General features: G+C 43.5%; 1 protein-coding gene across 1 annotated transcript in view; it reads right to left on the minus strand.

The window, feature by feature from the left end:
* LOC106809265 (neuronal acetylcholine receptor subunit alpha-7-like) overlaps positions 1 to 15096 on the minus strand; it is a 98744-nt gene that overhangs the window by 25011 nt on the left and 58637 nt on the right. The window contains exons 3-5 of the mRNA XM_014812280.1: positions 10431 to 10475; positions 7737 to 7846; positions 5605 to 5742 (exon numbers count right to left, since the gene is read on the minus strand). Coding sequence (XP_014667766.1) covers positions 5605 to 5742; positions 7737 to 7846; positions 10431 to 10475 — 293 coding nt within the window. The remainder of the gene's footprint in view (positions 1 to 5604; positions 5743 to 7736; positions 7847 to 10430; positions 10476 to 15096) is intronic.

Genomic DNA, 15096 nt, shown 5'->3' on the forward strand with positions numbered 1-15096 from the left:
AGCGAGCCAAAGTCTATCAGATCGTTGATGATCTACATGGGGAGGCGGGGACAGTCTTGCTATTTCTCACGAGCGAACAGAGACTATCATGACGGTTGATGTAGCCACACTGGAGCGGGACAGTCCGCTATTCCTAAGCACGAGCAGAGATACTAGATCACATGATTCGTGAATGAATCCTACACTGGGAGCGGGACAGCTGCTATTCTCACAAGAGCGAACACGATACCATCATGATCGGTGATGATCCATATGGGAGCGGACAGTCTGCTATCTTCTCAGAGCGAGCAAGATCTATCACGGATCGGGTGATTGATCCTTACACTGGAGCGGGGACAGTCGTCTATTTCTCGACAGCAAGGCAATGATCTATCATGACGGTGATTGACCTACTGGGGACCGGGAGATGGTGTGACAATCACGTCGAGAATCTCAACGCGTTCGTAAATTCGATGAACGTTACAAAGTAGCCAGATCTTGCCACAGCGGTTAGGACAGTTACTGTATCCCTTAGGCTGTTGGTTGCGTGTTTGTAAGTCTACTAGCCAGCGCACCAAGCCGGAAGTGAACTGAAATCGGTGCATGTTTTCCAGAGAGATTTTTCCATTCGACTTTGTCTAAATATGTTGTTTATATACATTTAACCAATAAATAACAAAAAGCAAAAAGTGTTAGATCGAACCTGATGCGTAGGAATGAAGCACGAAAAAATTTCAGCCGGATTCGTACACGCGCCTAGAAGTTATGCATGGAACAACAGAACGACGCTACTCAAATTATTATATTAGATTACAATAATGGTTTTAATATATACAGCTCGTGGAATGATTCTTATGATTGCAAAATAAGATGGCGACAAGGTTTGGCCGCCATCATGTAGGAGAATACTCACACAGCGTAGCTCCTCGCCGGACTTCTTGGAGAACACAAGACGACGTTAACGTCATTGCCGGAGATTAAAAATCACGGTATCAAGCAGGTTAAACAGGTAGTACAGCACGCGTCGGCGACACCACTGTAAACGTCACGTCCGGATACGGTTCCGGGCAGCAGGCGTATTGAGGACATTCTCTTACCAGGTATCTCTGCGAAACACAGAGTGCTGACGTTCGGGTTTGTATAAGACGGCACAGGTGACGTTAGCGTTGATACATGTATCGCACAATTGCTACGTTTAAGGCGAGAGGTAGTATCGGTCGACGCGTTCGGACCATTACGTTGATAGAAATCTCGTAAACATCTTATCGGACATACGTACACGAATTATCGTTCCGTGTTTTGTGTAATATACTCCACTTTTACCAGATCATGCGCCAAATCTTAACGAACGTATGCTGCAAAAAGGTTTGACCTTGATACTGCGCCAAAAAAATCATGCAGTGATCATGTTAGTACATGTAATGGCTAATGGCTGTGCTAACTTTATTAGTCTATTTGGAGTCTGCCGGCCCAAACGACAGGCGCCTATAAATCTAGCCGATGAACGTTACATCGTCTCGTGACATTATCGCAATACGATTTTCGTCGATCGCCTCAATTTTCAAAACAAATATTACGAGAGTCAATATGCGCGGACGAAGCATCGCGGTCGAACGTTCGGCGTAATGGCTGCGTGCTATGGTATACCGATGAGATCCCTTCGCCGTTCGTCTATGAAGGAGTCGGGTGGTCACCCTGATCATATATAGTTGGAGGTCGACTCGGTTTAGCCGTCGTACGATCCACGAGCCTGGAACTTCATTATGCATCTGTCGTTCAGATAAAAAGCATAAGCGTGATTATCATTAGTTAAACGACAAGGAACAATACACGGTATCACGCGAGAGACAAGTCGGCAAACGCCGTTACGCGGGGGGAGCGTGACGAGAGAGAGAGACAGACAGCATGAGGAGAAAGAGAAGCAAAGAGAGAGAGAGAGAGAAGAGAAATAGAGAGAGAGAGAGAGAGAGGAGAGAGGGAGAGAGAAGAGTAGAGCAGTGTGTGTGTGTGTGTCGTGTGGTGTGCCGTGTTGTGTGTGTGTGTGTGTGTGTGTGGTGTGTTTGTGATGAGGAGAGCAGAGAGTTGTGTGTGCGCTGTGGTGTGGTGGTGTGTTGTGTGTCGTGTGTGTGTGTGTGTGGGTGGGTGTGGTGTGTGCTGTGAGAGAGAGAAGAGAGCAGATAGGAGAGAGAGATGGTGGGGGATGTGTGACGCACTGCAGAAGATGAGATATATAGAGAGAGCGACGGATCCGAGAGCGAGATGAGACGAGAGAGAGAGAGAGAGAGAGAGAGAAGAATGGTGGTACACATGCAGTGAAGGATACGGAGACCAGGTTCGTCAGTAGCGACGCTGATAAGGAGGATTACTCCCAGGCGCGCGCAATATGCAAGAAGGAGAGAGAGGGGGAGGCGAAGAAAAATCGCGGGACCGAAGGAGAGACTGAGGACGAAGAGCACGAAGGAGAGACGGTGATATAGAGGAGTATTATAGCAAGACGGAGAAAGAGCGAGAGAAATTAGCGAACGAAAGCTACAGAAATAACACGAGAGGAGTACGAAGAGATAAAGAGTTTGAATAGAGTTATAGCAGACGAGCGCATATGCAAGAAACGGCGCCGGTGCCCGTTTAAATGTCAGAATCGCTTGCGATCTGCAATAGAGCCGGTTTGATAGATGATCTTGCTTCGCCGGTAACATTCTACTGTAATTGCCTGCGAGACGCTCTATATGCTGCAGTCGTAATTGTTATTCATCGACAACGTATACGCATCGCAACAAAACTAACCAGAACGCGTATTGAAACGAATTTAAAGCAACATGGAATACGATCTACTCGTCTAAAATCGTGTGTAACTGCGCGTCTTGAATATTATAATTGCAATCGTCATTCGTCGACGCACCGAGAGAGCCGCGACGAAATACGTTGGAATTATGTTAAGAAAAGTCACGATGCAATTGCGTACAGCGTTGGAGCGAAGCAGCGTTAATCCTCACGCTTGTTCTGATGGCATAAAGGCGCCAGACGATATTGTAGACAGAACATTACGAAATGACGCGGAAATTTAATGTGAAGTTTAAAACCTGCATAATACTCTAAACAAATGGCAGCGCAAAAATTGATGCGCAGTTTAAATAACCACTGCACAAGTGGGAAAATTATAAAATAATTTCCAATAACTACCCTTATCTTCCGATAAAGCATCAAACGCATAGTAATCTCGCGCCGGAACATTATAATTAGGTTTTAGATTGTCGTCATCAGGTGAGCACACGTATAATTGGTCACGTAATAAACCGTGAGACTGTATAATTTAATACGTTGATTAGTTTAAGCGTGATTGTAATTTGGTATATATCGCCCCATTGTGTAATAACGTAACCCGTTCTTAGATCACCATACGTATTCTACGTCAAAAGCGTCTATTGCCAAAAACAGCACGTAGCCATTTCTTTACACGAACTTCTTATCTGGATGAATCGATTATCTAAATAGCACGGTAAAAAGTGATAATTCGTGACAACACATTAATGGACCTCGCTATTATTTTTATTGATATCAACGTTATTGTAGGACGGGCTCAGTCAAAATTCCTGCTAAAGTAAATGTTTTGATTGTGGTTTGATTTTCTAGTAAATTACCATTACAGATCGCAATGCGATGCTAATAATAGACAAACAGTGTTCGGTGTTTACTGCCCACTATACATTCTGTGATGGTAATAACACCACGATGTTTGATAAATGTGAGTCAGTCGTGTGTACGTGTAGTGTAGTGAGAGAGCTGGCAAAATACTCTGTGAATGTATAAGAAATCGTGCGCTATAATAATTACGTATGGAAACAAGAATACGATGTCACCGAGCCAAATGGCATATAGGATCTAATCAGCAGTAAATAATGGACACTTCTCGTGTTTAATATTCATGTACCTATTATTTGCGTGTCTATTACACTATTAGTGTATCTTATTTCATCATGGCGTAATAGCACAGTACTCTAAGGTAACGCGAAATACCCCGTTATAGATACAATTAATAGCATACCAGGGTGACAGATTTAGATTTGTGGTAAATATACGAGAAGTAGCGCCTAGATGAGCAAAGGCAGAATGTGGTTTCTTTCCATTGCAAAGACGGTGTGAACTTGTTACATTTGGATATAGACCTACGGTACGATAAAAACAATCCAGCTCCCTATGATGCTGTTATAAGGTATAAATATATATCACACAAGCAAGAAGCCATAATACGTAGTCGTATACATACTAGTGCGCGAATATATCTGCTAATTTCTCACATACATATCTTCGCAACCTACGCTTACCCGAACGTCAGATGTCTGTGAATTAAACAAGGTTGGGGAATTCGTCGGGGAAATAATTATAGTATCGTCTGCCAGAGCGCGTTGGTTGTGTGCTTCTTGGGAGGCAGCGTGAGACAGATGAGTGTCTTTATCGATCACACTATGTTTACCGTTGCGCTGTCGCCCTGTCGCTATGCTGTCTTATAATTATGAGAACAGTAGAGTTATCTATCGAGTGGTAGCAAACAACACTTAGAGCTTGGGACTCAATTGCGCGGCCCACGCACAACCCTTCTTTGTTAAGCAGTGATCTGCGAAGTGTGTATTATCGGTTAAAAACAGGTGTGTCTGTAGATTCTCGTTTAGCGCGTGGAAATGAGTAAAAACATCAGACACGCTATTTATGGGGGCGTCTAAGCACATAACAGCACGTTTACAACTCTGTCTAGTGTAGTGACCATATACTATATATATATATAATTTGATGTGATGTCCGTGACGTATCTGAGGAAAGGCTTCAGCGTTTTGTAAGTAAATTGGGTGTTTCGTGTAAATGTATTTTGAAGCAGTGATGTCAGAGTATTGCTGTACGCAGAATACCCCGGCTAATATTATATCGGAATATTGCCGTAGGGCGCAGAATACCCCAGCTAATATATGTCGGAATATTGGCGTAAACCGCAGAATACCCCAGATAATATATATCAGAATATCCAAAGGTTGTATCGGATAAATTAGGGGAAAATGAAGATTTATTGTGTATGCAAAGTTGTCATTTGTTAGCAGTGTATCTGTGATACCTGTGTAATCGTGTTGCTGTGTAATGTATAACTTGAATTCATTATTGTATTGTGTGTGGATTCAAAGCTTGTAATATCTATGTGTTGCAGTCTACCATTACCATGTCTACGTGAGTAGAGCATAGCTACATGAGTAGAGAATAAAATGGCTGGTATGAACTGCAGCCTGAGTCTTCGTGTGTGCATGTGTGCGGGTGTGTGTATGTGTGCGCGCGTCTGTGTTTTTCAGTTCATTCCTGAACATGGTCTTTGTACGTTGAACTGGGAATAGGTGCATGAACGAATGAAGAAATGAAAAACAAGGAAAATATCGGTGACTTGTCATTCTTAAATTAATAACACACATGCTTAATGTCGTCAAACTTAGTTTAGGGAACTCTTCATCTATATTCACGAGTTCGATTAAATAATTTTGTTCTTTGCAAGCACATTTCTTGGCATTCTTATGTGAATTTATTTTGCAAATCTTCGAAGCGCAATAACGGGATCGCGATATCCGTTCACAGCGTAAGTTATTGCCTCACCTTTGCTCGTCGAACGGAAACCAGGCGATATTGATCTTGCATGTGCTCTTGAATATTCCCGGAGGTATGTAAGAGCAGTTTCCGTCTGAGCTCAGCACTATGTTAGAATGATACGTTCCGTCGAATTTCGTGTCGGCACTGCAAACAATCAGATCAGTTGCCGTATATCGTTAAAGATCCTAGAAATTTGCTTCCTCCTCGATTATTATAATCGCAGACCGTCCCCCGCTACTTGAAACCTTTAGGGAATCATGCAATGTTACATGACCATGTTACTAATACACTGACATTATGCGAACGCAGCGCCAGCTTCTAAGCAATGAAATTCGCGTCCAGATACGCGCATGCGTGCGAGTATGAGCTATACGATCATTAGCATCGCAATTTAGCGCCGATAACTAAACGAGTTTTATCATCGCACTGATCATGAAACGTTGAATCGGCTCTAATTCCAATCACGACCGAAAGCTGTTTGCATCGTTGATGAGCCACGCCGTGTAGGCTTACGCCCCGCGCGTACATGTCCACGGCGGCCAGGCCGACCGACACGCGCGTCGACATGCGAGCTGTGTAAACCGAAGCCGCGAGAGAATCGGAAATACGCTTTTAGTTTAAGTAAGCCGCGTGGTCGAGCGCCAGGCGGCCGACAGACGATACTCGCATGCAGCGACGCGGTGCGAGGCGGCTGTGTATGAAAGGCGCGTCTGTTTGTTTACTGAGACGTGCTATTCGTTACACGAAAATCCCGCGTAATAGCCGATGCCCCGCAAAGGTGCCGACTCTCTTCCGCTCCCTCTCCCCCCTCTCTCGTCCTCTCTCTTTCTCTCTGTTTCTCTCTCTCTCTCTCTCTCTCTCTCTCTCTCTCTTCTGCGCGGGTTATCTCATTTATCTCTCTCTTTCTACATACGCGCTCTCACTCGTTCGATCTCGCTTCCTATCTAGCCGCCATCTCTCCTCTCCTCTCTCACTCCTCTCTCCTCTCTCTCTCGGTCTCGTCCTCATCTGCTCTCCACTGACCTCTCTCGAGCCTCTCTCGCCCTCCTCTCTTCTTCTCTCTGCTCTCGTCTTCTCGGTCTCTTCTCCTCTCTCTGCTTCCTCGACTCATCTCTCTCTCTCTCTCTCTCTCTCTCGCCCAATGCCTTCGGTTCGGGGTTGCTACTGCCTCAGCGCATCGGTCCGCTGACCCTTGTTGACTCGTGAACACGACATTCCACTCGACACGGCCGGCTAGGCTACCCGGATATTCACGGAACAGAGGGACCGCTGATCCCAGCCGATTGGCCTTGGCAATCAAATACCAATCTTGTTCATTATATCTGTGTCGCTTATAAAGTTTTTTGTCGGCGCCGCCTGCTAAGTAGTAAACAGCAGCGTGCATGACCGAGTTCTTTTCCAGCCGAGTGTTGTTTTCTTTCTTTTTTTTTATCGAAAAATTTACTAAAATTCAACGCGCATCGGAAAGTTTATAACAACTCCTACTCGTATGGAACGCGTTCGTTATTATATCGAGTCCCAACGTGATCGGGTCGAAGCTCTGACTCGCTATCTGCGCTACACCTAGATCGTAAACATGACCACATACCGTTACTTGTGTTGCTGCACTGTATCGTTTACGTGTACCGATTACTAAACCGTTACGGTAAACGGCCCCGTAAAGCACGTACCGAGTAACCGTAAAAATCGTTACCGTGACCGTTAACCGGTGAACCGGCTACCGTAACCGTCAACGCGTACCTTAAGCCCGTAACACGTAACCGTTACCGTTACGGTAAGCCGTTACCGTTAACGTTACTGTAACCCGACGCGGTACCGTTACCTGCGAACCGTTACCGATTACCGTATCCGTAACCGTTACTCGTAACGTTATGGTGTTGGTGGTACCGTACCGGAACCGTTAACCGGATAAACCGTCACGTTACGCGTTAACGTTACCGTAACCGTTACCGCTACCGCTACCGTTACCGTAGATTACCGTACCATAAAACCACACATTGTGAGCGTATACTCGACACTTCAAACATCAAATGAGTTATCTGAGTTAGTAGTTATGATGAACTTTAAGTTGATCACATTTCACAACAAGGCAAATAAATCAGCCGCATTTTTACAACTGCGCTGAGCTCTGTTCTTACCTATTATACATTAGGACATCCGGCCTCCAGATTATGTCGGGAGCTAATCGTAAGTTATCGATGCCTCCATAGTCAGCCGGATTCCATATCAGATTGACATCGTTCCAATCCTAAACAACAACCCATGCTCACAGCTCAATTAAGAGAACAACCCGATTCTACAATACGTGAATACGGTGAGTTCTACATAGTGAATTGTGTAGAGAGTGAGAGTGAGAGTGGGAGAGAGAGAGATGAGTTGAAGAGAATAGATAATGAAAAATAATAAAAATAAGTATAAATAGATAATAGGAATAGATAGGTAGATAAGATAGATAGATAACAAAAAATAGATGATAGATAAATGGATATGAGTAGATAGATAGAATATAAAGTGTGGATAGTTGATAAGATAGTAGATAGATAGAAATGAGAGTTAGAAGATGAAATGTAGATTAAGTAGATAGAATAGATGAGTATGAATAAGAGGAATATATAGAATATGGTAGGAAGAATGAATATATGATTAAGAGATAGTATAGAGAAATATAATAGATTAGAGGTAGATAATAGAATTTATGAATAGAATGATGAATAGATAAGAATAGAGTGATGATAGAAGATAGAAGAATAAAAGAATGAAAATAGAGATAGAAAGAAAATAGATAGATAGATTGAAGAATAGATTAGATTAGATAGAAGAAGATGATAGATATAGAATAGAGTGAATGAGAGATATATATAGATTAGATAAGATAATAGATAGAAATAAATTAGATAGAGTAGATCTAGATAAGAAGACTATTGAGATACGATGAGAAAAGATAGATAATAGTATTAAGATAATGAGTAAGATAAGATAGAGTAAACACGATAGAGATTGATGAAAAGATAGTAAGTAGAATATGATAGATAGATAGATAGATAGATAGATAGATAGATACATGAGAAAGGCAACCCGTCTAAAGAGCGAGACGAGAGAGGAAAGTATAGATCTATATTACGTGAGATTTTTCCCGAATAGGAATAGATAAATGGAAGTGTATTCTAAACTGCACGGAGAACTCTTCGACATCACACATCAGTCAAGTCTCCAAATATCTATAGCACTTTTGTTATATTTGAGATAAATAACTCTTTTTTCTCGTTGCTGCTGCGAGGAAAGGGAGAGCATTCATAAAAGGCGGGGTGATTTACATGTTTTGATTAGCTGCGGGCGCGGCAACTGCCACCGCTCGTAATACAAAGTTCTGATTGATGGGCGAATGGGCGAGCCGTGACAGCAAAGACGGCTGTGCAATTCCCTCTCCGGTGTCGACTCGTGAGTAATTAGGGAATTGATGAAGATATCTGTTATAGGACGGTTGCCAACTGACTATCGGCTCACATGACAGTGTCACTTTTCTGCGAGCAAGAAACGACAGAAAAAAATGCTGCCGTTCAAAATTGCCGATAAAATCTACATGCAATTCGATTAATTTCGCACTTAATGAATATCCAAGAGAGACTAAGAGGAGCGTTATACTTATGTTATCGGGTGCTACAGCTAAATGCTGTCAGGTGTTGTGTCATTGTCGAGTGTTACGTCGTAGGTTTCCCATGGCAATGATACCAATAACAACTGTTATCAGGATATCATTGCTAATTAGAGTGGGAAAATTCTACTATAATTATTTATTTAAGCGATACTTAATATGCAATAATAATTGAAAAGAATAGTAGTAAAGGTACTAGTATTAATAATAATTATTATATTATTATTTTTATAACATGTATTATTATACTAGTTGGTTAAAAATCGTAAACCGTGTATAATACGTGAAAAACTAAATTATCATTCGAGGCTTGCGTGTTGTTATCTATACTGTATATCTCGTGAAAATTATACTCAACCGGGAATACAGAAATTCTAAAAATATCGAAAAAACAATTCGAATATGACTTCATTCAACAGGCGACATACGACATGCATCATCTCACAGCCACAACTGCTAAACAACTCACGTTCACGTGCGGATCACCGATGCATGCTGCGTCCATTTTCCTGCTATCAGCCGTATTTGCCGAAGCGGGGAAGTCGAGATGCATTGCGGTGCCGAATGAAGCGGAGGCGAAGCAACATGCTAAACGCAAAATTATTCTAATGCCATGCCAGCGTGCTGTCTGCAGTCTATACGTAGCGCCGGGGAACATCTCAGGAGAGAAGGCCGAACATGCAAGCAACGGCCGGGATGCTCAAAAAACGAAGAAAGCTGTTCAAGAGCTACATGTCGTGCGGTTTGCGCATTCGCAAAGCTAAAACAACCGTCACGTACGCCGCGAAGAGAGAAAGACATATAGGACAGGACTTGCTGATTTTTGTCGAAGAGTAAAAATTGGGAAATTAAATCATGTACTACGTTATGAATCGAATATTAGACGTTACTTCGCAGCAAAGGTAGATTCACCAGCTGCATATAAGAGTCGTTAATCAACATGATTTATCCTATTAAATGTATGTTTAATATTTCGCCTATACTTACATACTGTAACCATATATTTGTGGAAATAACCTGGTTCTTTTCGTCCTACATGGGGTAAAAAGAGAAAAGCTTTAGCTGGGAGAGTTCGCAAAAAGCGGGGCGAAAAGAGTAACGGAAGGCGACGAACTAGACAAATCTCGAAGACAAGAGAACAGCGAGTTACATGCAAGTCCCACGGATCACGCAAACTCACCATGTTCAACCAAATATTTGTCGTGATAATTTGGTTCCGCTCATCCTGCATGAAAGTAATTACATTGTGAGAAAAACAGTAAACAGACGCAGATTGCGGAATACAGGAGGATGTTATCCAGGGAAAACCTTCGCCGCTATATCCCTGAAGCCTGAAGTAAACGTCCCTATCAAGCAAGCCTGGAGTAAGCGTGTCTAGGCATTATCAATCAGTGTGTAAAACAGTTACTGTAGATCATGCCGATAGCAGTTATGTGAGGGTCGCCAATGAGCTGCGTGAGTGTCGGCCTATCAGCAGATCCGTATATATAAGACAGCTTATTTGCAGGCCCGTACTGGGTACAGATAACAGCTTCACGGCTCGTATATACAGCCTTGTGTTCTTGTACGGGTTGGTTAACGCCGATTGAGCGAAGACCCACGTAGTCCTTCCGGCATCAATCAGGATCGTTGAGCGGCAAGTTCATTTGAATCGAACGTATAAGCTTGATGCTTTAGATGCATCCTTCTCGTTGCCCGGAACTAGGACCGATTTAATTCACGCACGATAGAGTTCTGATCAAGCAGTGGCTCAATTCGAAATGCATGCATGCTGATAATTTTCGAGTGACATTTTGTTTTGCGGGCGGTCCTGTTTTCCAAGCACTTTAGAATTGGTCGCAAACAACCTTTTCCGTTGGAACTACGTACGGTCTAAGCCTCATCTTAGCACATTGTAACAAGCCCGAACTTTAATTCCTCAGCCATACTCGTGAAGTTGTTTCACCTATCCAACAGCTAGAGTATATCTCATAATATGACGTTGCCACCCTTATTGTGCGACCCGTTCAAACACTGGTCAGCGGGCAATGTCATTAAGCAGACTTCAAAAGCCTTTCGTGATTAGTCCTTTAATCTTTTCGTGTTGCCGGAATCCAGCCGAGGGCGTTTTTAAAATTAGTCCCTTGTGCAATCGGTGAACTCAGGCGAGTCAAATGATGCCTCATCAGAGTTCGTGTATACGCCTTACTAGTCCTGAATCAGTGATTGCTCGAGCAGCGGATCCGACAGTAGACAGCTGCTGAAGCTTACCGGCGTGCGCAGCGCCGCGCGTCGGAACGAATTAAAAGGTTGTCGACGAAACTGATATCGTCGTGTAAAGTGGTCGGCGTGAGGTGTCGCAGGCGAATACATTTATCGCAACCGACACGCCGCTATTCAGCCCTGCGACACAGACATGTGACACGCGCTGCATGTACGAGGCCGACGCGCGCGCGCAGGCGTGCACGAGGACAGCTGGAGGTAACTCGGTTAGCGTTTACAACCGCTGCGCCAGGGGAGGTTAACGACATTCGCGATCGATAGTTATACACGGTCGGCGTATAAGCGCTGACGGATGCGGAAACGGAAGGCAGCCGTCCAGCAATCCTCCGCTGCTGAAGCTTCCGACGGCTGCAGGCGGGAAGCATAGAGGGCGCCAGTGGCGTTGTAGGGCTAACGCGACGTTTGGTCGGCAGTGATGTGATGTTATCTAGACTATGTCCCCCGTCGCGAATAAGCCAGCTGTCGCTTCTCTGCATGGGCGCTAATGGGCAATTCAGCGGCTGTGGGCACGCATCCGGTATTTTCCCCGGGGATAATACGGGATCAAACATCTATCATGCGTCCCTGTCCCGCAAACTCTGCCAGGATACACACGCGCAGCTTGTGATGTACTCTAATAGCGCATAGACACACACGCCGCGACAGCGGTTATTTACTATGCGAGGGTGGACGCGTACACACTAATGATTATGTACTTAACTAGGCCCCGAAGGAACGGTCATCTACTCAACTCTGCACATATGTTAAGATGAAGGGACGGTCAGTCTTCTACTTGATGTCAACAAGTAAGCCTTATATCTGCACGCAAGCATATTTTGACACACGTAGATATAGAAACAGTTTGGAGGCAGACACTGGAGCTTCTTGTTTGCTCCACAAGCATAAAGACGGCACTGTACTGTCAGGTTTCCTGTTTCATCTATTCCCGTGTAAAATGGCGGGGAGCGAAAGAGCGGACATAATGTGAAGGCATAGCGTCTATGTTTCGCTGTGTCGTGTATTATGTAGTCGTATATGCGATCAAAGATACACTGTAACCAGTGCCGCGCCCGTTAGGCGCTGCGTATATGCCATTCGTTGTGATACGCTCACTGCACGCACACGCACGCATGCACACACGCACACACACACACACACACACACACACACACGCACGCACGCACGCACGCACGCATTCATATTAAGCTTTTAGACGAAGAATACAACTGCGTGAGTCCGATTTCACTGTCTCTGTTAATTACGTTTCAATTTCGTTCCACTCTTTCTCTTGTAACAGGAAACAGGAGCATATTTAGTTTTAGACCAGGTTCCTCTATTTATTCAAATTGTTTGACCTACAATGAAATTGAGGTCTTTCGGGTGATTGCTCGCGGTCATTTTCACAACGCCGGGTCGATTTTTAATATTAAATCCAGGCGGTGACTATCCTGCCCCATCCTAACGGAGCTTTCCTCCGTTATTTAACCGGAAGAATAATTCGTTTCTGTGGCGAACTCTGTTTTATTCGACTAGCGCATACGTAAGAAAATTACGTGAATGAACAGAATTAGTCCTACTGTATGCGCTCATGTTCGCGCCCTAAACTCGGTTACGCTAGACTGTCGTGTTAAGTGTGTGTGTATTTATTTATAAAAATAACTTTTAACTCTACAAAAAGAGAAACCATTTTTTTATACCTGCAAATTTGAAACGTCGGTGCCTACGCGCATCGTGTGGTTTACATTTGTCTACCAAACATTTTTAGTCCTTATTTTCTTTATTTTTGGACTGCCGTACATTCAGACACTGGGACACTCGAAGTGATCCGCAGTGATCATCCGACCATATCAATGTAGAGTAATATCTTTTTGAGTCGACCGGAAAAAAAGATTATTAGGGGTTTAGCAGCGATTGCTGGCCCGTGTGAAGCGTGTTAGGTTGCCTCAGCAGCGCCGTAGACTGATCACGCGTGCAGCCCTATAGACGAGCACCGACACGCGTCATATTATTATTCTTTCTTTCACGCGAGCCTACACGATGTATGAAGCGCATGCTTTAATAATGGCTTCGTATTATATTTGGTCCATATTAGGACAAAATCGTGTTATGGTAGTTTTCTTTTTTCATTATAATGAATTTTCGATTGGTTTTAATGCGGACAATATTTATGCAAATGACGTAATGCAGATTGAGTTTTTTGCAAATACAACTACACAATCGTATTGGTTATCGCAAAATATTATTGCAGTCACGATACATAAATACAGAGTGCAAAGAAAGACACCCGTCTGCGAGTCTAATAAAAACGTCGAATTTTCCTGTGTTGCCGATTAAGATTGACCATCCGTATTCCGTCCTACCTACTATAACAAAAAGTTTCGAGTAAAGCGGATTTTTAAATGCCCCGTTATTTAAAACACGCCTTTTCGTACTGTGTAGATGCATTACCGACTTCAGTGATGTAGATACGGTTTAAGTAAGACAAATGCCCCACTTACATGGAACGAAATTGAATTTTGTATCTGAATCGTAGCCATATAGCCAAATAAAGCCATCGTGCCTATAGATCATCTGGAAGCTTTGTACTCTGGCCTGCTATCTATAATCGAGCTGCATAATGCTCGATTTTTTAACATACGCGTAGTATGTAAGATTGCCGTTCCCTCACACACATGTACCATGCGATTACGTTAAAGTACGATATATACCTCACTGTTTGGCCCACTTCGTAATTTAATGACTTCACTCCATAACTCCATTAGATATAATACTGTTTTCAAAGAAGAATGCGCGCACAAACATTTGTTTTCTAATTAGTATAGTCGTTATATTATTATGGAAACGTAATGAAATCGATGTACGGACGTTCAAGACCAATAATTGAATTTTCAAACAAGAGCCTATCAACACCTTTTTAATTAATGTCTAATGTTCTAAAGTATTTAAATGCCGGGTTAGTAGAAGAAATCATTCATACCGTGTGTGTTAAATTCCCAGCATACACTTACCGGTGATAGGCGTAACCGCGTAACGGAGTTTGTCGCTGACACGTATTCAGTGTGTGTGCCCACCTCGATATCGCCATGGAAGATAATTATGTACAGTGAAGCTGGGGATGAGGAGAAGCCACATGGTCGAGTGGATGGAGAGGAGAAGAACAAGCACAAGGAGGAGGAGAGGGAAGAAGAAGACTGGATGAGGTCGATCGGAGGAAGATCGCCAGCAGATCTGGAGAAGTACACTCACCCCCTCAACGAGCAGCATTCCAGGTCTCTATTAACATCTGGCAATGGCAAGTGGCGCCCGACACAGTGAACTGTTCAGGATGCACTGACTATCGGGAGTGAGCAAAGCAAGCAGTTCTCCGCTTCACTAAGCAGTGACTTCCACAAAACGCAATAAAGAAAATGGTTAGATCAAAGGAGGCACTCAAGAAAGGCAGTCACTGTCAAGGGAAGGCCATCTACGACATCGAGACACTGTTTAGTCGGCTGTTGGTCTTGGGGCAGCAGCGGAGCGTGGATCTATTCAACATCTTCCAGTTTGAACTGAGTCCAGTCCCAAACATCGCGTTGAATGATCTCTCTCAGACAAACAAACAACGG

Source organism: Priapulus caudatus, unplaced genomic scaffold (genome assembly GCF_000485595.1).
Source record: "Priapulus caudatus unplaced genomic scaffold, Priapulus_caudatus-5.0.1 Scaffold14, whole genome shotgun sequence".
NCBI classification, from domain to species: Eukaryota; Metazoa; Priapulida; class Priapulimorpha; order Priapulimorphida; family Priapulidae; genus Priapulus; species Priapulus caudatus.